This window comes from Rhineura floridana, chromosome 6 (assembly GCF_030035675.1).
Source record: "Rhineura floridana isolate rRhiFlo1 chromosome 6, rRhiFlo1.hap2, whole genome shotgun sequence".
Classification (NCBI taxonomy): domain Eukaryota; kingdom Metazoa; phylum Chordata; class Lepidosauria; order Squamata; family Rhineuridae; genus Rhineura; species Rhineura floridana.
The window spans coordinates 151,676,077-151,698,444 of record NC_084485.1 but is presented as its reverse complement, the minus strand read 5'-3'; the positions used below and the strand labels follow the sequence as shown (position 1 = coordinate 151,698,444).

The window sequence follows — 22,368 nt, the reverse complement described above, 5'->3', positions numbered from 1 at the left end:
TAATTATCCAGCAAATACTTGAAGCAGCTAGCAGTAAAACCGTATCTTTGTCTATTGTGTTGGACTATAGCTTTGGACTGTTTTCTACACTGAACACGCATACGTATGAAGTACTCTGTACTGCACAGCAGCATAGCTAAGAGTATACTGGCATTTGTGTTTTGTGGCACAGTCAGAAATAATTTGCTGGCTAATTAAGTCAAAGTAACTAACAGAGCCACAGGCAAAGTTATCAAGTTCAATACCATTTGCTTGCATGTTGTTCTGCATTTAACCTTTGCTTCTAGCTATGTGACTAATGCTTAAGTGGTTTGTGAAAGAGTATTTAAGATCTAAAACAGTAACTTATTTTTGAAAACTGCCCTTTGCATACCAAATTAGACAGCACTTTCCCATAGCTACCTAAAAGCTGTGTGTTTTATTACAAAAACTGTGCTGATTAAATCTAAAATGCAGGCCTGGCATCCACATGCAGAATGGACAAGCACGTGTCAGTACACCATAGGGCCCACTGTAGCTGACACCTCCTCAGTAGTTGACTATAGTGCCTCTTCCATCTGTTAATCTCGTGGGGGTGCTGCTTTGAGGGGGGGCGCAGAGGGCACACTGCCCATGGTGTTTTCATGAGTATTTAAATATTTATCTGTCAAATGCTAAGAATAAATCCCAGTAATGCATGCTGTCTTGGGCAATATGTAACAAAGCAACAGTACTAATGAATAATGTTGTTGTTGTTATGTGCCTTCAAGTTGATTATGACTTATGGCGACCCTATGAATCAGTGTCCTCCAAGAGTATCTGTCATGAACCACCCTGTTCAGATCTTGTAAGTTCAGGTCTGTGGCTTCCTTTATGGAATCAACCCATCTCTTGTTTGGCCTTCCTCTTTTTCTACTCCCTTCTGTTTTTCTCAGCATTATTGTATTTTCTAGTGAATCAGGTCTTCTCATGATGTGTCCAAAGTATGATAATCTCAGTTTCATCATTCTAGCTTCTAGTGACAGTTCTGGTTTAATTTGTTCTAACACCCAATTATTGGTCTTTTTCACAGTCCATGGTATGCACAAAGCTCTCCTCCAACACCACATTTCAAATGAGTTGATTTTTCTCTTATCTGCTTTTTTCACTGTCCAACTTTCACATCCATACATAGAGATCGGGAATACCATGGTCTGAATGATCAATGACTGGACAATATTTGAAACTGTTCAGGGATCCAAACACTCCACCTACTGCATTCTAATAACAAAGCACAGACAATATCTTGATGGAATTGCATTTGAAGTATGTATCCTACCCATATAGAAGATGAAATGCATCGGGAAAACGTACCCCCGTTAGATTTCACCTTAACTGATTTGCAGCAACTACAGCATATAAATGTGGTGTGGTCTCTGCATAAAGTGCTTGCAATCTACATTAAACAGACAGAATGCTGAGGGAGAAAGGAAAGTGGCGCAGGAATGGTGAAGACTAGGAAAAGGAACAAGACCGATCACTTGTGGCCCAAAGGAAAAGGGAGTAATGTTCCAGGCAAAGGATGTGGAATGCAAAAAGCAGAGATTGGAAGAGGAGATAATCGTTGAGCTGGCACAAAAGCAGAGAATGGAAAATAAATTGTGAAAAAATTGGAGTTACAGAAGGAACGGGAATAGAAAATATATAGCATTTGTATACAAAAAAATAAAGAGGAAAGATTATACAGTACTTAGTTCTCAACTGAAACTGAGAACATATCTCCAACATATCTCTGAGGTATTGCTGAGATCCCCCAGACTATTAGTACTGGGGGATGTCAACATCCATGCCGAGGCTACTTTGTCTGGGGCGGCTCAGGACTTCATGGCCTCCATGACAACCATGGGGCTGTCCCAATATGTTAGTGGCCCAACACACATGTCGGGGCATACTCTAGATCTTATTTTTGCTACTGGAGATGGTGATCTGGATGTGGGGAGTTTTACATCTCTCCCTTTGTCATGGACAGATCACCGCTTGTTGAAGTTCAGACTCACAGCGGCTTTTCCCCTCTGCAAGGGTGGGGGACCTATTAAACTGGTCCGCCCCCAGAGACTAATGAATCTGGAAGGTTTTCAAAGGGCTCTGGGGGATTTTCCGGCTGATAAGACTGGCGCTCCTGTCGACGCCCTGGTTGAACTGTGGAATGCAGAGATGACCCGGGCTGTTGACACGATTGCTCCTGCGCGCCCTCTCCTGTGCAGAGCTCATACAGCTCCATGGTACACCCCAGAGCTGAGAGCGATGAAGCAAGATAGGAGGCGGCTTGAGCGGAGGTGGAGGCGAACTCCCGACGGATGCAATTATGCACTGGTAAGTGCCTCTACTAAGTTGTACTTAGGAGCGGTGAGGGTGGCAAAAAAACAATATTTTGCTGCCACTATTAAGTCATCTCTTTGCCGACCAGTGGAGCTCTTTAGAGTTGTCCGAGGGCTACTTCATTCAGGCCCTAAGGACTCGATAGTATCATCAGTAGCCCGCTGTAATGAGTTTGCTGGGCACTTCCAGAATAAGATCCTATGCATCCACCGGGACTTAACTCCCAGTTTATAACAGTTGATCCGAATGAGGTGTCCGGAGCACAGTCCTGTCATGTTTTATTGGATGAGTTTCAGTTGGTTCAGCTCGAGGACGTGGACAAGGTGCTTGGACAGGTCCATGCAACCACTTCTGTTCTAGATCCTTGCCCCTCTTGGCTTATAAAAACTAGCAGGGATGGAACAGCTGACTGGGCCAGGGAAGTGATAAATGCCTCTTTACGAGAGGGAGTGGTCCCTGGCCGTCTGAAAGAGGCGGTAGTGAGACCACTCCTGAAAAAATCCTCCTTGGACCCCGAAAATCTTAATAGTTATAGACCAGTCGCGAATGTTCCATTCCTGGGCAAGATCTTGGAACGAGTGGTTGCTGGCCAGCTCCAGGTGCTATTGGATGAAACCGATTATCTAGATCCATTTCAATCGGGTTTTAGGCCCGGTTTCGGTACTGAGACAGCCTTGGTCGCCCTGTACAATGACCTATGTCGGGAGAGGGACGGAGGGAGTGTTACTCTGTTGATTCTCCTTGATCTCTCAGCGGCTTTTGATACCATCGACCATGGTATCCTTCTGGAGAGGCTCGTGGAGTTGGGAGTTGGGGGCACAGCTTGGCAGTGGTTCCACTCCTACTTGGCGGGTCGTCTCCAGAAGGTAGTGCTTGGGGAACATTGCTCAACACCGTGGGCTCTCCAATGTGGAGTCCCGCAGGGGTCGGTTTTGTCTCCCATGCTTTTTAACATCTACATGAAGCCGCTGGGTGCGGTCATCAGGAGTTTTGGAGTGCGCTGCCATCAGTACGCTGATGACACGCAGCTCTACTTCTCCTTTTCATCTTCTTCAGGTGAGGCTGTCAATGTCCTGAACCGTTGCCTGGCTGCGATAATGGACTGGATGAGAGCTAATAAACTGAGGCTCAATCCAGACAAGACTGAGATGCTGTTGGTGGGGGGTTTCTCTGATCAGATGGTGGATATTCACCCTGTTCTGGACGGGGTTACACTCCCCCTGAAGGAGCGGGTTCGTAGTTTGGGAGTATTTTTAGACCCTTCCCTGTCACTCAAGGCTCAAGTAGCCTCGGTGGCACAGAATGCGTTCTACCAACTTCGATTGGTAGCCCAGCTACATCCATATCTGGACAGGGAGGACCTCACCTCAGTTGTCCATGCTCTGGTAACCTCTCGACTGGATTACTGCAATGCGCTCTACGTAGGGCTGCCTTTAAAGACGGTTCGGAAGCTACAGCTTGTGCAGAATGCGGCGGCCAGACTGATTACGAGGACCAGGCGGTCTGAACATATAACACCTGTTCTGGCCCGCTTGCACTGGCTACCAATATGTTTCCGGGCCAAATTTAAAGTGCTGGTTTTAACCTATAAAGCCTTATACGGTACAGGACCACAATACCTGCTGGAACGCCTCTCCCAATATGAACCTGCCCGTACACTACGATCAACATCGAAGGCCCTCCTCCGAGTTCCGACTCATAGGGAAGCTCGGAGGATGGTAACAAGAACTAGGGCATTCTCAGTGGTGGCCCCCGAACTGTGGAATAGTCTTCCCGATGAGGTGCGCTTGGCGTCGACGTTGTTATCTTTTCGGCGCCAAGTTAAAACCTTCCTCTTTTCTCAGGCATTTTAGTTTTTCTTTTAAGTATGTTTTAATTGATTTTAGATCTGTGGATTTTTACTTACGTGTTCCTCGCACTGAATTATAGGATTTTATTGTATATATTTATATTTATATTTTTTCTGTTGTACACCACCCAGAGAGCTATGCTAGTCGGGCGGTATAGAAATTTAACAAATAAATAAATAAAATAAATAAATAAACAGGAACAAAAAAAAACAGGTAACGCAAAGCATGATTTTGCATTCTCTAATAAAACATTTTAGCTTAATGTCTAGGTTCTGTTAATCCATTGAAGAAACACTGTTGAGATCAATATGAATTTATAATCTTCAATGTATTTATTACATATTTAAAATAAATAAAAAGTTACTACAGTATCAGAGTGGGGAACTTAAGCTCCTTGCAATGTTAGTTTAAACCACTATGTAACATGTGAAATGCTAATGTTTTTATTTATTTGACCGTGCTCTTCAGTCAAAAAGGTTGGCAAATTAAAAAACAAACAAACAATAAAGTACTCACCATGAAGTTTACAATCTAAAAGGCAGAACACAAAAGGAAAAGGGAATAAATAAGGAAGAGGGGAAAAACAACTCAGGCAGTAGTTCTTAAAGTTACAGAGTTCTTATACAATGACCAGCTGGGATGAACAGTTTGGGTAGATCATCTGGGTAGCTTAATGGAATGGCTGCTGCTAAGGGACAGTTGAGAGAGAGAACACGCTAAAGGCTGCTGGTCCTAAAGCAGAGCTGATGGAGCTCCATCTTCCCAGAAAAATCTTCCTGTGCAGGCAGCGTGGGCTTAAATAGGCCCACCTACCTCATCTACTTCTCATGTGGCTGCGTTAGGACGCCACATGTACATGCCGGCTATCACCCAAGATAGGTGGGGTGTCCCTAAGCAGTTGAGGCCCTTGCCACCGTCGTGATAGCAGGCATGTGCACATCGAACACTAGCACACTGATGCGACAACTCAGGAGGTAGGTTGGGTGGGCCTATTTAAGCCCGCAGTGCCTGCGCCAGGAGGGGGTGTTGGGGAGCATAATGACATGAGCCTGGGGCAGTCTGATGCACAAGGGCCCATTCATGCTTGGTGCCATCCTGTTTACTCAGTATCCATGGTGTTCCTAGTGCTGTATTTTGAATCTGTGTACACATGTTATTTTCAAGAATGCACATGTATCCCGTTGTGTCTCATAAACCATTACGGTTTGACAGACTGCAAAGCAAACAAGCTTCACCAGTTTAAACTCATCTATAGCCCTGGTGGGTACAATAGCTTCTCAGATGGTTGGGGATGGGCCTACAATTTTGATGTCAATGTGGGTGTGTTCTTCCTTGCAAGCCAACATTCTATTGCCTCTTCATTTTAACCACTGGTTGTTCAAGAGAATGAAGATTGCAGCAGTGAACATTGCAGAGCCTGAAGAAAGGAGACGCTCTTCTACGCAGGAGGAAAACTCCCTTTATACAATCTCTACTTTCAAGATTTATTATGCTGAATAAGGCAACACATCAACAACTATAGTGGGGCAGGGCATTGCAAATTAGAGAACAATGAAGAGGGTAATAAATCTTGGCAGCCACTGTGAGGGTTTTGTGTGCCTGTTGCTGGAAGTATATTGTCCTGCTGATGCTGCTAGCACATGCCCAGCATGTCATACAAAGTTCTTTTTAGAAAATTAGGGGTTTGGGGTGTTTTTTTTGCAAGAGTATTAGAAGCATCAGAGAAAGTGTAGGAACAGGAGAATTGGCCCAACTGAGCACTCACAGTGGTTTATGTTATTTATTTTTAATAAAGAAAACTTTCAAGGTGGCCCACTCCAAAACCTGTGTAGCTTGAGCTACCTTGCCAAGCTATTGTAAAGCTATACAAGGCAGAGCCCAAATGGCAAGTGGGTGTGGCAGTGTCTGGGAATGCCCTGAAAGTTGTTATCACTTACCATCAACTGACTTTTTCTAACTGACAACTTGAGCTACCTTGCAGGGCTGTTGTGAACCTATGCAAGGCAACACCAAAACAACTGGACAGGGAGACTTGAGCAGCAATGGCAAGTAACCATGTGTGTGACAGTGTATGCAAATAGCCTGTACGTTTTTATCCTTTCCCATAGACTGACTTTTCCTAACTCACAGTTTGAACTACCTCAGCAGGGCTGTTGTGAAGCTCTGCAAGGCAGAACCCAAATGGCTAAAAAGGGAGACTTGAGCAGCAATAGTAAGTAGGCATTGTGTGGAGGTGTCTGGGAATGTCCTGAAAGTTGTTATCCCTTACTACTGACTGAACAGCTTGAGCTATCCTGCAGGCAGAATAAGGACAAGAATGTCAATTACACAATTTAGGTTGAAAAAAAAGACTTCACAGGAATGACAAACTCATCATTTCCGGAATTGCACACTTACAGTTTTTATTAAAAAATCAAGCAGACTGGCACACTTTGAGGTCATTAAAAAAGATGTGTGCGCACAGGGCAGGGGCATGCATGCCCTGACCAGGCAGGGAAAGTGCATCAGGTTAAGACATGTCCGCCCTGTCTGTGCCCCTGGTGTGGACAAATGCAACACCGACTTAAAGAGAAAAATGGGCCCATGCTGATGTGTACAACAAATGCATTTTTGCAACCAAGCAAATAAGAACTTCACTGTGTTTTAAAGTGGTGATGTGTACATGGCCTATATAAACAAATTCATTTCATATTCTCCAAATGCTGGCTTGGAAAGAAAGAAGAAAATACACATTTGGAGTATAAATCATACCAGGAACTTCAGTCAGGTGAGTCCCATTGACTTCAGTGGGATTCATCCATGAGTAACCAAAATGCTAGATTATTATTATTATTATTTACATTTGTATACCGCCCCACAGCTGAAGCTCTGTGGGAGGTTTACAATTAAAAACATTAAAAACAAATATACAAATTTAAAAAAACTTAAACACACACACATAAAACCCAACCAGGAGGTGTTTCTATCACAGTAACTATGTCAAAAAGAAACACTCAAAAAGCTATACTTTATTGTTATGGCAACTGTTTTGCTAAAAGAGAAAAGAGGTAATAAAGTTGTTATGGCAACTGGAATTTAAAAAGCCGTTAAAAGTAGACAAACCAATCAATCTCAGCCCACTTGTATGACTAAACTTTCAAAAGACCTTCAGATATTCCTTTATAACATTTCGTCTAGAATGCAGAGTGATTGTATAAGTCTTCAGTGCAGCAGCAGAATAACATATTAAGTATCTTCGGATTCTAAAACGCAAAATAGTAGGATTTGTTCTAGGATTTGTTAGATATCCCACATCCCAATTAGCTAAAATATGAATCAGACTAGATCAGATCTCTAATTCAAAATCCTCAAGCTCCTCATGAGACTACAGGAGTGTGGGCATTACCTGTGATAGCGACATTAGTTTTGTTTCTTTTTTAATGAGTGGGGAAAGACAGAAGTACCAGATAACGGGGAAAGACAGGAAAACATTCTGTAATGTTTTCCTGGTATAACAATCATAGAATCATCATAGAGTTGGAAGGGGCCTTGTAGGCCATCGAGTCCAACCCCCTGCTCACAGCAGGAAATCCACAGCTAGAGCATCCCCGCAGATAGCTGTCCAGCCTCTGCTTGAAGACATCCAGCGAAGGGGATCCCACCACCTCCCTAGGCAGTCGGTTCCATTGCCGAACTGCCCTTACTGTCAAGAAGTTCCTTCTAATGTCCACTCTGAATCTACGCTCCTGCAACTTAAAACCATTAGACCTAGTCCTACCCTCTGGGGCAGCAGAGAACAAATCTGTACCCTCCTCTATGTGAAAATAGGAGAAGGGTGTGACTGGGCATGAATCAATTTCTCCCTCACAACAAAAATAAAGAAATCCCACCCTTTGTCCAAAAACTTCCTGGCAACTTTATTCTCACAACTCTGTATGGCTGGTTTGGCTGAGAGTTGGTGACTGATCCATAGGCTTTCAAGTAAGTCTTTTGGGTGTACTGGGACTGAATCCGCTTCCACTATTACAATAGCTCTTTTTTTACTCTCATTTTCTCCCAAATAGCTGCTTCTTAGGGCAGAACTACATATTACAGAAGAGCTCCTCCAAAAATAGGATGCATGGATAATGTGCAGTTATCATTATTATTGTATTATTATTTGAATGTATATCCTTCCCTTCCTCCTGAAAGTGCTTATTGGACACCGTGTGAAAGTCCAGGAGCAAAAAACACACAGACTAGACTGGGGAAAACCAGGACACAGCTTTTATTTTCCTTTTGGTTACAGTAAAAACACAGGCTGACATGGCATACGGCTAGTATCCAATGACCAGGTAGCCCACTTGATGGTTGATGCTCCCATCCCCACCCTGCTGGCTAGAGGAACCACAAGGGTGTTAACCAGCAAAAGAGGCCCACCTTGGTGTGGACCATTCTGGCTAGGTCTTGCCTATAACCTGGGTGGGTAGTGGCTGGCCTTAGCCTCCTGAGGTGGGGCCATGGCCTTAGGGGCAGTCCCCACCTATGACCCCTTATGAGGGTCCCCCTGGATGACTATGGATCCTGCCCAATGCCCTTTGCCCACTAACCAAAGTTATGACAAAAGCAGCAATATACCGCAGAAAGACTCATCGCCAGGAAGATGAAAACCTCACCAAGACAAGGCCAATTATGTGAAGAGTAAAATTCCTTCCCAGCCCAGAGAACCAGTGACTAAACATGTCCATAGCAAGAGCACTTAAAAATAAGGGAAGGGGGGTGGAGAAGTTGCCACGCCCAGAGAAGTGGTTGGGGGGCAGCATATCCTGGTCATTAAAGGCTTGATGTAGCCCAGAAAAGAGATGTGTTTGCCGTGATCTGCACCAATTCATCACCTCCTGGCTAGTCAACAGGACCAAGACTGGCTCACAGAAGAGCCAATGAAGAATGCTGCCCCTCAACTCTCCAGAAGCTGGAAGGCTCCTTTCCTCTCACCCATGAAGAAGCATTAAGCATCACCACTGCTTACAAGCGGCAAGCAGGGAATTATCCCACGGCATGATATTCTGCACTTCCCAATTTCATGTTGCTGGCTCTCACTGGAAGGGATGACCTTGCAGTGGCTATCCTGAAATTTCATAGAAAGGAATACATTCTCTTTTTTTGGGGGGGGGGGCAGAGTGTTCTCTGTTTTTTTTAAAAAAAATCTTGTAACCATTCTTCATTAAGTGGTCCTTTTTGCCCTCAAACATCTGGGATCATATAAGAGCAATATATAATGCAGAAGTTTCTAAAGTGCCCAACAAGGATGATGTGTACATGTATATGCTCTGCTCCTTTTCCTTTGAGAGACTCCTCTCGAAGACCAAGCATGTTTCTACTTAGTTCTCTTCCTAGTTTGCACAAAGGCCCAGTTTACCTTGGTAGTACTGCCATTATCTACAGCAGGAGAAAACAGGGGCATCTACTTGAAGATCAACAGCCAGGTACCAAAAAAAGTTGATTTGGAATCATAACAAGGTTTGTTAACTAGGGTTGGGAACAGTATGATATGATGCGTTTTGATGGTTAAAAACCTGCTTGTCACTTTTTATGGAAATTAAGCATTCAATAAAATGGCCTCAGATCACTGCTGTTGAAGATACGAAAGAGGCAGATGGTAAATCCAGAACTAGTATGGTATAAAACACTGCATCAACAGATCCTGCATCTTGCTTTGAGAACGTGCCTCCTTTGGGGTAGTAGGTTGATTGGCTCTGCCAAGAAGTACTAGGCTCTAGTTGTTGCCCATATCATTTCAGGTCTGACAACAAACTAGTGGAGGATATAGTCTTATTTCCTTTCTATTACAGAATTTACTGATTTGCAGCATTTGTATATCAGCAGTTTAAAATAATCACATAAGCCCTAGAAAAAATTGACACACCAGGGAAAATATTCAGCATGCACATGTAGCAGCAGAAGAAACCATACTACAAATCCTGTAATACAGTTGCCACACCTAGGAGTTAATTATATTGCCTTTCAGCCTCTTCAAAAAGATATCAAAAGCTAAGGACCCCTTCACCTCTTTTGGTTTTAGTGTTATCCAATAGCAAGGTGGCTTGAATCCTGTTGTGACTTTTAACTACCATTGGAGTTGCAACAGATTTTATTTATTTATTAGATTTATATCCACCCTTCCTCCCAGTAGAGCCCACATTGATAGATTTATTGAAATATTTATATCCCACCTTATTAGGAGTGCCCTTAGCAGTCAGTAACAATAATTTTATATTTAAGAAATCAAGAACAAGAAATAAAAAATTCAGAAAGCAAGGGAGCCAGGCAAGTTAAGACTTAAGCACAGTGGATAATAGTGGATGCAGGTCAATAAAAAGACTCGAGACAGATAAGAATAGATGAACAGATACTATTCATCAGTGGTTTGTGTCTAATTAGGCAACATTCAACATGATACACTCCCCTTGAAAAACAGGTCCTTAGTTGGGAGTGTTCTTAGACCTAGCTCTGCCACTTGAGGCACAGGCAGCCTTAGGCACAGAGCACTTTTTAGCAGACTTGTCTTTGTACAATAACTACAAGCCTATCGGAAGAGAGACTGCCTTAAGACAGTAATCCATGCTCTAGTAGCCTCCCAGTTGTATTATTGCAATGAATTATATGTGGAGCTGCCTTTGAAAGTGGTCCAGAAACTTCAGTGTGCACAAAATAGAGAAGCAAGATTATCAGTGGGGATTGGCAGCACTTGTTGCATGCATTGCCTTCCAGTCAGTTTCCAGGCCCCACTGTAATTGCTGATTGAAACTTCACAGCCAACAACAGCCAGCACTAAAAAAGAAATGGAAAGGGAAGCCATGAGAGAGGGAGGGAGAGGGAGGAAATGTGCACGCTCCAGTTTCCAATCCCCCATATCTAAACTGAGCTTTTGCCCAACCTGCACTTGCCAACTATTACTTGCTAACCACTTCTTCCTCCAATCCCTTTTACTTTTCCCTCCCAATCCAGTGAGAATTTTCTCCTTTTACTTGTGCTTCATCCATGTTACTTCATTCTCAAGTCTACTTAGCAACATACTTTGTCCAGCGCCAGACACATTGCTGGCACTAAAGAAACAACACACTTGTTTATAGCTTTCTCTACTCTTTGTTAGGTTCATAGCATTATTCAAATAAGCTCTGGTTAGGCAAAAACCTTCAAAACACAACTTCAAATCAATATTATAAACACAAGTATAAAGTTTTAACATACATTAAAAACAATTTATCCTTAGTTGTGGCGCAGCAACTGCAAGTACTCTTGGATGAAAAGGATTATCTTGACCTATTCCAATCTCAGTTCAGGCCTGGTTATGGGACTGAATCAGCCCGGGTCACCCTCATGGATGACCTTTATTGTGAGAAGGGCAGGGGTGTGTGACCCTGTTATTCTTACTTGATCTCTCGGTGGCTTTTGATACTATTGACCATGGTATCCTTCTGAACCATCATGGTGAGATGGATATCAGAAGCACTGTTCTACAGTGGTTCTGATCCTACCTCTAGGGTTGTTTTCAGAGAATAGCATTGGGTGATTGTCTTTTGGCCCCCTGGCAGTTGTGCTGTGGGGTGCCGCAGGGTACCATCTTGTCCCCCATGCTGTTTAACATCTATATGAAGCCCTTGGGAGAGGTCATCAGGAGATTTGGGGCAAGGTGTCAGCAGTATGCTGATGATACCCAACTCCATTTCTCTGTAGCATCTGAATCAGGAGAGGCCGTGCAAGCCCTGGACCACTGCCTGGACTCGGTGGTGGGCTGGATGAGGGCCAATAAACTGAGTCTGAATCCTAGCAAGACGGAGGTGCTGTGGGTTGGTGGTTCCCAAGTTTGGATAATTGATCAGTTGCCTGCTTTGGATGGGGTCGTACTCCCTCTGAAAGAGCATTTCCGTAGTCTGGGAGTGCTCCTGGTTCCATCTTTGTCACTAGAGGCCCAGGTGACCTCAGTGGCTAGGAGTGCCTTTTATCAGCTTCGGCTGGTAAGACAGCTGTGGCCATTTCTGGACTGGGATAACCTGACCACTGTTGTCCATGCATTGGTAACCTCTAGGCTGGATTACTGTTATGTGGGGCTGCCCTTGAAGTTGGTCCAGAAGTTGCAGCTGGTGCAAAATGCAGCAGTGTGACTGCTCACTGGGGCAGGGTATCGCCAACATGTTACCCCACTGCTGAAAGAATTTCATTGTCTGCCCATTAGCTCCTGGGCTAAGTTCAAGTTGCTGCTGCTTTTGGTGTACAAAGCCCTATACTGCTTGGGACCAGGATACCTGAAATATCATCCTACCCTTTATATATCCAGTCGATCACTACCCTCTGCAGGTGAGGGCCTCCTGCAGATACCATCTTATCAGGAGGTCCATTCCGCACAACATAGGAAGCGGAACTTTAGCATAGTGGCATCTACCCTTTGGAATTTCCTCCCCTTAAATATTAGACTTGTGCCACCCATCTCTATTATCTTTTCAGCGTCTACTGAAGACCTTCCTCTTTCAACAAGCCTTTTCAGTAGAGACCTTTTCCCAGTCTGCGTCTGTGCTGAAATTGCTTTTTAAGATGTTTTTTAAGCTTTTTTAAAAAAAATGTTTTTAAAGATGTTTTGTTTTAATATGTTTTAATGTCTGTTTTATGATGTTTTATAGTGTTTTTAGTGTTTTTGTTTGCTGCCCTGGGCTCCCACTGGGAGGAAGGGCAGAATATAATTTTAATAAATAATAATAAACAATAACAATATTAATTTCATCTGTTAACTAAATAAAAAAAAATATTGATCGCAATGATACTAACATAATATTCCATAGTTTAAATTTTCAGTTTAATTGAACTTGAAAGAACTTGAAAGCAAAGAAGAGCTCTACCAATCAATGCTTCCATTAAATCTAGAGCCTTTCCTCTTTTAAAGGGAGCCTAAAGGATGAAAGGTGTTTTATACAATAAGAATTAAAATCCTGTGGTACATACAAAGATATATGGAGTGTCTTGTCGGGATCATAAGCATTTTGGCCTAAAATACCTTTACCATTCATAACAGAAAGTCCAGAGCAAGTGGTAACAGAAAGCTAGACAATACACTGAGCACCTCATAACTAGACTTGAGCTGTGGATATGAACCTGATGCAGGAGGCCCTCTGCAGGTGAGGTCCACCTGCAGATATCATCTTATCAGCTGAACATCAGGAAAAACTTCCTAACTGTTAGAGCAGTACGACAATGGAACCAATTACCTAGGGAGGTGATGGGCTCTCCAATACTGGAGGCATTCAGGAGGCAGCTGGAAAGCCACCTGTCAGGTGTGCTTCGATTTGGATTCCTGCATTGAGCAGGGGGTTGGACTTGATGGCCTTATAGGCCCCTTCTAACTCTATGATTCTATGTGCAATTCTATGTACATTTTGTCTACCCCACTCCCCCCACTCTAAAAATCTCCAAATGAAGAGAACAAATGAAGAGGAAAACCAACAATAGTCCAAAGAGGAGTGAGCATGCTCAGTGCACACAAAACACTGTCCGACTGTTGGAAGAGGAATAAAGGAGAATGGGAGGAATGGAGTGGCTCTAACCTTGAACAGAAGCACTCCACAGTAATATGTTGTTGTAAGGCCTCAGTTTCCCCCTCCTAACAGCAAGCTTAGGGGATTAAGTACCTACTCATTTGGAAGCAAACCATAGCCACCCAAACAAAGTTTCAGCATACTTGGAGGACTCCCTAGTATTCAGAAATATGTGTGTGTCTGAATTAAAGAAAATGTTTAAACTCAAAACATATTGTGATAGACTAGTGAGCATCTAAGACTGAAGACAGATGCAGGCATCTAGAGTTTCTCATCTCCTTGTCTAAAAGGGAACTTTAGGATTCACATTGTAGTCAAAGACTACTTAAAAACTAGTTCAATTTACAACTTAAAACTAAAGGGTAACTCGCACTTTAAAAGCTTCAGTTTTTTTCCAACTTTATTTAAAAAAGAGGGCTTTTTGATGAAAAAAAGTACAACTGAAAGTTTCAGGTTTTAGTTCAATATAAAACCAGTTAAAAGCTAGTTAAAGTTTTTTTAAACAAAGTTTAAAAAACACAAAGCAAGCTTTTGCAGGGAGTTAATCCCCAGTTAACTCACAGCTCATTGCCCAACCCTCCACTTAAATCAGCACCCGTTGCTGGGCTGGTTTACATGGAGACGTACTGTGAGATTGGTGCTATGTGCATCCCCATTCAATTTGCATGGTTCACATGACGCTGCATGCAATCAGCAGCTAGAACACAGTTTTCCCCTTTAAATCTGTATCAAACCAATTCAATTATAATCCGAAAAGGGAAGGAAAAAATGTCTCCACTTCGTATCTCTAGTGCTTCCAGACGCTGTGCTCCAATGGTTTTAGGTGGGTGTGTCAATCATTCCCCTCTCCACGCCCACCCCCTCCTCCTCCTCCTGGCTCCTGTTCTGCAAGCCTGCTGCAAATGGTGCTTTATTTTTCTTTCCCCCATAACACAAAAAAGCATAACACTGTTCAAACAAATATTTGTATTTCAGCTGGATTGTAGCAGTGAAAATACAAATAATTTTACCTCAGGAGTTTTTGAGGTTTTTTATGAAACTTACTCTAGAACAAACTGAGCATGCTCGGTTGCCAAGGTAACCAGAGGAAGTGGTATTTTGACCTTAAGAGGGTGTGGTCATTAGGAAGCTGCATGATTGATCCTTTCCCTTTAGTGTGAATGGAAAACAGCAGATTGGAAGGTAGGAAGTGTGAACCTTGCAAATCTACTGAGATGGCAAAAACTCCATCTTTAATATGAAGTACAGCTCCCATGTGAATGAGCCTGTTGTCCATTCCCATGGGGCTAAATTGATCTAATTCTATCCCCCTTTTAAAATTCCCACTTTCTAGAATTTGAACCACACCACCTGATCTCATTGGCTGCATTAGCAGTTGGGGAAGTTAGTCCAGCCCAGCCTAGGTAGAACAGCCTAGCAAAGCAGCCTGCTCCATTAGCTAGAAGGAACCACAGCTAACAAAGCATCTCTGCCCCAGTGACAAAGTGTCAAATTAACAGGCAAGTTAAGCAGCCAAGTGACAGCCGTGCTGTCATGGAGGAGGAGGGTCTCAGGGATGGGGAAAGGAAGAAAGACAGAAGTGATTCTTTAGAAGGGACCAATTCCACAGGGGTGAGCAATTATCTTCTTGTGTTGAGGATACTCCTCCAGGGGTTGGAGGGATCTTGGTAGTGGGTGACTCAATCTTTAAGAATATAGATAGCTGGGTATGGACTGGGTGTGCATATTGCAGGAAGAATTGCTTCCCAATACAAAAGTGGATTTTGTCCATTGCCTAGATAGCCTAGGGAGGAGTCAGTGGTTGTGGCTCACACTGGCACCAATAACATGGGAAGTGTAGTTGTGAGGTCCTGGAAGAGAGATTTAGGTGGTTTGGTAGGATGTTGAAAGCCAGGACCTTCAAGGTAGCTTTCTCTAAAATGCTACCAGTTTCACATGCAGCCAGCTAGACAGGCACAGATGTGCAATCTCAATACATGCATGAGGCTGAGATGTCCAGAAGAGCGGTTTGGATCTGTTAGACACTTAGGAACACTTTGGGACAAACTGGGCCTGTACAAAAGGGTCAGGCTCCATTTCAACTAGGATGGAACCAGACTGCTGGCACTTAAAATCAAAAAGGTGGCAGAGCAGCTTTTAAGCTGATTGTGGGCGGAAAGCCAATAAGAACTGAGGTGGGTCCAGTATCAAAAGCAATTGGAGACACACACGGTATATAAGAGTTTATATGCTAATACTAGAAACCTCTGAGCCAAGATGGATGAACTGGAATGCTTCGTCTTGGAGGACAGCATAATGGGGATAAATGAAACCTGATGGAACAGAGAGAACCAGTGGCACTCTGTTATCTCTGGATACAAACTCTATAAGAAGGACAGGGAAGGATGAACTGGAGGTGGTACTGCTCTTGTATGTGAAGGAAGGCACTGAATCGAACAAGCTAGAAATCCCAAAAGAGGCAGATCCCTCTACAGAATCATTGTGGGTGGTGATTTCTGGCTCCAAAAGTAATTTAGTACTAGGGACATGTTACTGTCCCCCTGACCAAAATGCTCAGGGTGAGTTTGAGATGGTGAATAAAATCAAGGGGATGTCATGTCCTGGTCCAATGTTGGATCCCGTGGAGAAAGCGGCAAGGCTGGAGGCTAAGGCTATAGGGCGGTCTAAAAATGTAATAAAATAAATAAATAATAAATAAATAAGGCAAGGCTGGTGAAAGGTTGCTGATAGCTCCAACTGATTAACTTCCTCTGACAAAGGTTAGAAGCAGACTGAGGCCTTGTATGCCTGTCTTCAGACTGCCACTTTGAGGCTCCACTCCCTTAAGAGAACTTCAGAACCTTAAAGGGCCAACTCTCTAGCTTGAAGATGGGCACTCCTACTCCATTCCATATCCTCTCCTCCAGGTGTGTGCTCCCTACACTGCCGGACTGGTAATGTGCAGTGGGAGGCATCTGGCCCTTCAGACTCAGGGGAAGGTACCCATGAGGGTCCATGCTCAGAGAGGTTCCCTTGAGAGTTCCTGTCCAACAGCCTCAGGTGCAATGGTCAGCTCTGAGTCCTGATCCAGGTCCTCATCTGGTGCCCCTGCAGCCTCCAACTCTGCATCCAGATTACTGCTGGATAGAGGGGTCATGAGAGAAGGCATCCAAAAGAGGAAATGCTGTACTACAAGGTGACTTCAACTATCATCACATAGACTGGGGACATGTGTGTTTCTAGATCAGCCTTTCCCAAACAGTGTGCCTCCAGCTGTTGTTGGACCACAACTCCCATCAGCCTCAGCCAGCATTGCCAATGGTCAGGAAAGATGGGAGTTGTGGTCCAACACCATCTGGAGGCACACTGGTTGGGAAAGGCTGATCTAGATACCCTAAATGAATGTGCCCTAAAACAGTTGATCATGAAACTGACTAGAGGGGCCTTAATCTTAAGTGGCAACCAGGACCGAGTACAATATGCAAGTATTGCTGAACCAACAGGAAACAGTGACCACAGTGTCATCAAATACAATATATATGTAAACAGAGAATTCCTAAAAGTCATATTTGACTCCAAAAGAGGAAACTTCTCAAGAATGAAGGGATGAATAAAAAGTTGAAAGGCAAAATCAAGAGGGACAAATCTCTACAAAATGTTTGTGAGCGATTTAAAACCACAATATCAGAAGCTCAACTAGAATGTATACTGCAGATCAAGGAATATACCACCAGGCTCAAGAGGATGCCTGCATGGTTAATAAGCAGAGTCAAAAAAGCTATTAGAGGCAAGGAGGCTTCCTTTAGAAAATGGAAGTCTTGTCCAAATGAGGAGAACAAAGAGGAACACAAACTTTGCCAAATGAAATGCAAACATACAATAAGGGATGCTTAAAAAAGAATACAAGGAGCCCACTGCTAAAAAACATAACAACCAGCAACAAAACTTTATTTAAATACATTTGAAGCAGCAGACCAGCTCAGGAGACGGTTGGACTACTGGATGACAAGGGACTCAAAAGTTGGCTAAAGGAGGATAAGGAGATTGCAAAGAAGCTGAATGAATTCTTTCAATCTGTCTTCACAGCAGAAGATTTTTGGCAGATCCCTGTGGCTGAACTAACTTTCACATGAAGGGAGCGTGAAGAACTGAGGCAAACAGTGGTGACGAGACAAAGTTAGGCCTTGTTGACAATATAAAAACATATAAATCACTCAGTCCAGATAGAATCCACCAAAGTGGATGGGATTCACCACTGCCTCCAGGTCAGATGGTACCTCCTCCAACCAGAGCTTGGAAGATTACTTTTAAAAAATAATAAATTACAGTTACAGTTACATGGCCCAAAAAAGTAGTAGTTACCGTTACAATTACAATTGCTCTGAAAGTAACTGGTTACTTTACTTTTCCTCCAAAGTAATCACTACAATTACATTTCAGTTACTTTTAAAAAAGCCTACAAGGTGCTGGCCTTGGCTGCTGCCTAAAACAACATTAAAAACAAACAAACACATACAGAGGTAGTAGAATAATTATTTTTATTCATAAGATAGCAATGGTGGTCTCTCCACTGATAAGGGTGGTGGGGAGGGAGGCTGAGGCCACTACTCAGATCTTTGCACGTCAAACCAAGTGCAACCCCCCCCACTCAGCCAGCCAGCATAATCTCTCTTACTTAACCACCTCCCCTGCTCTGCCACCAACTAAGGGACACTCACTCAAGCAAACATTTTCCCCTGAGATGCAAAAAAGTTAAAATACTGCAAATGCAGCCCAGTAGCCAGAGAGGATGGTGGTGGCCACTTTGTGTGCCGTGTGCAAACATAGTATTCACACACACACACACACACACACACACACACACACACACACAAACACATTGTCATCTTTCAACTCCACAGTTCTTTATCTCCATTCTGCTACTGCTGCCTCCTTCTCCTCCTTTATCCATGTTCTTGACCTCCAGATTCTTTTTCCCTCCACTCCATTCTTCACCACCACTATCCATTTTTTTAAATAATTGTTTTCTCCACTCCACCCCATCTCACTGTCTGCCTCCTCCCTCGTCGCCTCCTACCCATCCACAGAGCATGAGGAAAGAGCGACACTGCACAGAAGCCCAGTTTGAGGCACATGATTTTCATCTACAAATCAGAGGAGCAGAAGACTTCCCCTGCTCCCCCCCCCAAGTAATGCCCAAAAGTAATTCTGGAAACGTTACAATTACTCCACAAAAGTAGTAAAATTACTCCTAGCTCTGTTGCAATCAAAATGTAAAGGAATTACCCACTCGTTACTCAAAAAAGTAATGAATTACAAGTAATTTGTTACTTGTAACTAGTTACTTCCAAGCTCTGCCTCCAACAAAGCATTAATCTAGATGTAATAGATAAATAAAACATGACAAATCATCAGATCCAGATGGCATCCACCCAAAAGTTCTCAAAAATTCAAATGTGAAATTACTGATGTATGTAACTTGCCCCTAAGATCATCCTCCATACCTGAGGACGGGAAAGTGGCCAATGCAACACCCTTTTTTAAAAAAAGGGATCCCGGGGGATCCTGGAAATTACAGGCCAGTTAGCTTAACATCTATTCCAGGAAAACTGGATAATCATATTGACACACTATATTTGGACTTTCAAAAATCTTTTGGCACAGTACCACAGCAAAAGCTCCTGAGTAAGCTTAGCAGTCATGGAATAAGAGATGTTCTCTTATGGACCAGTAAGTGGTAGAGGAACAGAAACCAGAGAGTTGGAATAAATGGACAGTTCTCTCAATGGAGAGATGTAGAAGGTGGAATCCCCCAAGGATGGGCATTCAGGCTTGTGCTTTTTACAGTAGGGCCCTGCTTACCGGTGCTTCACTTTCCAGCATTCCGGCGGCGGGCAATTCCCCGTTTTAAAGTCAGTTTTGTGCTTTTGTGGCATTTTTGCGGCATTTTTGCGGCATTTTTGCACGACGTGCCCCATCATCCTCAATGGGTTCCGCTTTATGGCGATTTTCGCTTTACGGCGGCAGTCCGGAATGGAACCTGCTGTATAAGAGGGGACCGCCTGTAACTTGTTCACAAGTTATCTTGAGTTAGGGATGAGCAATGAGGTGGCCAAGTTTGCTGATACTAAACTGTTCAGGGTCATGGGCTGTAGGTCGGTGGCAGAGCATTCAGAAGGTCCCAGGTTCAATCTTCAGCATCTCCAGGTAGGGCTGGGAATGTCCCATCTGAAACCCTGGACAGCTGCTGCCAGTCAGTATAGACAATACTGATCTAGATGAACCGATGGTCTGACTCAGTATAAGGCAGCTTCCAATGATCCCACGGGCATTAAAACAAAAAGGGACTATGAAGAGCTCCAAAAGGACCTCTCCAAACTGAGTGATAAAGTGAATCATGCAATTCAATGTAAACAAGTATAAAATGATGCATGTTGGGATGAAAAACCTTAATTTCACATATACTTTCAAGGGTAACTGAACGGGGAACTAACTTGGAACGAGACCTCAAAGATATTAAATTAGTGTGTAGCAGTTGTGAAAAAGGTGAATGCCATGCAAGAGATAATTAGGAAAAGAACTGAAAACAAAACTGCCAATATTATGTCATTATATAAACCTATGGTGTGATTGCACCACAGGTTGAGTTAATTCAAAAAGTATATTGTAGAGTTGGAAAAGAGGTTGATCTGTGTTGGCCTGTATCATGTATAATATTGCTTAGCACTTGGGACACATAACCAAGTAGAATAACTGTATATATAGATGCTTTCTGCAAGCTCCACACTTATGCAACTCAAAACTCTTGGAATAGATGAGTCCCGTAGTGCAGGCTGGCATTCAAGGTGGGTCCCAGCTCTTAACAAGTTTAAAAACACTCCCCTGAAAATACTGATCAAAACTGCAAACTGTAAAAGAAAATGAAACTTTTGGTATAGCTGTGCAATCTAATTACAAACATTCTTTAAAAATCCTACTTCAGAGTTTCAGAAACTACACATAACAGCAGATGTCACACAATATCAAGCATCCAGGCTATGGATTTCATTTCTACTTGAAGCAAATCAGTGGGTAGCCACAGCAATGAGTTGAGTATTCTAGTCACAATTTCAATTGGTTTTTAAGAAATAGCTTTATTATTTCACACACACACAAATCTGCAATACATATTTATATATATATATACACACACACACATATAATACCAATATATTAATGAAAATGTTGACTGACCTTTGTGATGAGAATTCGATATTTTTCCAACATTGCTTGGTTATCGTGGCATCCTGCTAGCAATTGCCATACCTCAGCTCTTAATGCCTCTGGAACACCGCTCTTCACCAGTGAAGACAATCCTTTTGGTCTCACACCAAGGTTACTGTGCCTAGCAAAAAAGATGGACAGTTTTTAATTATGTGAACAGCGCAAGCCTAAGCTACACACACACACATACCTTCTATCAGAGCCCCCCCCGCAACTGAGGTAGTACCTTTGCTGAAGGCTGCTTATCTAGGGTGTCACAAACTCTCCCAACAGCCTCTCTCTACCACCTAGTAATAGAAGAGGTAGGAGCTTTATTCCAGCTGAATGCCCTGCAAAGGAGAGAAACAGGAATTCCAACTTTCAGATTTCCTCAGTTCTATCTAGCTAGACCCCCTTTAGGATGCACACCTTAACGTGGTGAGAGGATTTGAGAGTGCTGAAGAAGCTGAGAGCAATGCCGTCAGGAGTCTAGACCAAAAGGCTAGATTCCTAGCAGGGACACCCAAGGCGGAATGGTCAAAGCTGAGACACCAGACTAAGATGCATCCAAACTCAGAGGAAGGCAATGGTAAACCACTTCTGAATATCTCTTACCATGAAAACCTTATGAACAGCGTATCCAAAATGCAACACGAGATAGTGCTGGAAGATGAGACCCCCAGGTAAGAAGGCACTCAACGAGCTACTGGGGAAGAACAAAGGGCAAGTATGAGTAGTGCTGTGACTAATAACGCAGCTGGGTCAAAGCCGAAAGGAAGCCCAGAGGCTGATGTGCACAGTTGCGAAAGCAGAGTCCAGAGTTGTACGACACACACAATAGGTACATGGAATATGAGAAGCATGAACCAAGGAAAGTTACAAATTGTCAAGCAAGAAATGGAACGTATCAACATTACAATATTTGGCGTGAGTGAATTAAAATAGACGGAAATGGGACATTTTCAATCAGGCAATTACAAAGTATTTTATGCAGAAAATGAGAAATTAAGAAGAAACGGGGTTGCTTTAATAGTGAGAAGTGATGTAGCAACAGCAATTAGGAGCTACAACACAAGGTCTGAGTGACTGATATCAATGAGATTCAACGGGAAACCTATTAACATAATCATTATCCAAGTCTATCCCCTCGCTGGATTGTCGCCTTGCAGTGGTGAGCGGGCTTGCGTGTTCCAATGAGCCCTGTGAGCGATTCCGTCGGGAGTCATGTGCTCCCAGCAGGGTCACCCATGGCAGTAAGGTCAAGGGAGAGGAACCAGACAAAGAACGATCCAAGAATGTCCTCAACAGCAGAACAGGCAGAGGATAACAATGTGTTTTACAATGGCTGTGAAGGCGGATGAAGGCTGCAGCAGATAAAGGACTTCCAATCATCGTGGTACCCATGCCATTGGATC

General features: G+C 43.2%; 1 protein-coding gene across 20 annotated transcripts in view; it reads right to left on the bottom strand.

Moving 5' to 3' along the window:
• The window catches only part of RABGAP1L (RAB GTPase activating protein 1 like), a 371,757-nt gene that overhangs the window by 222,110 nt on the left and 127,279 nt on the right, over positions 1–22,368 (bottom strand). For 17 of the 20 annotated variants that reach the window (XM_061634135.1, XM_061634138.1, XM_061634125.1 and 14 more), the window contains one exon: positions 20,945–21,095. In XM_061634135.1, coding sequence (XP_061490119.1) covers positions 20,945–21,095 — 151 coding nt within the window. Of the gene's footprint in view, positions 1–8,416; positions 10,977–19,573; positions 19,595–19,640; positions 19,752–20,944; positions 21,096–22,368 lie in introns of those variants that run through there. The other 3 variants (XM_061634141.1, XM_061634142.1, XM_061634144.1) reach the window with 3 other exon arrangements.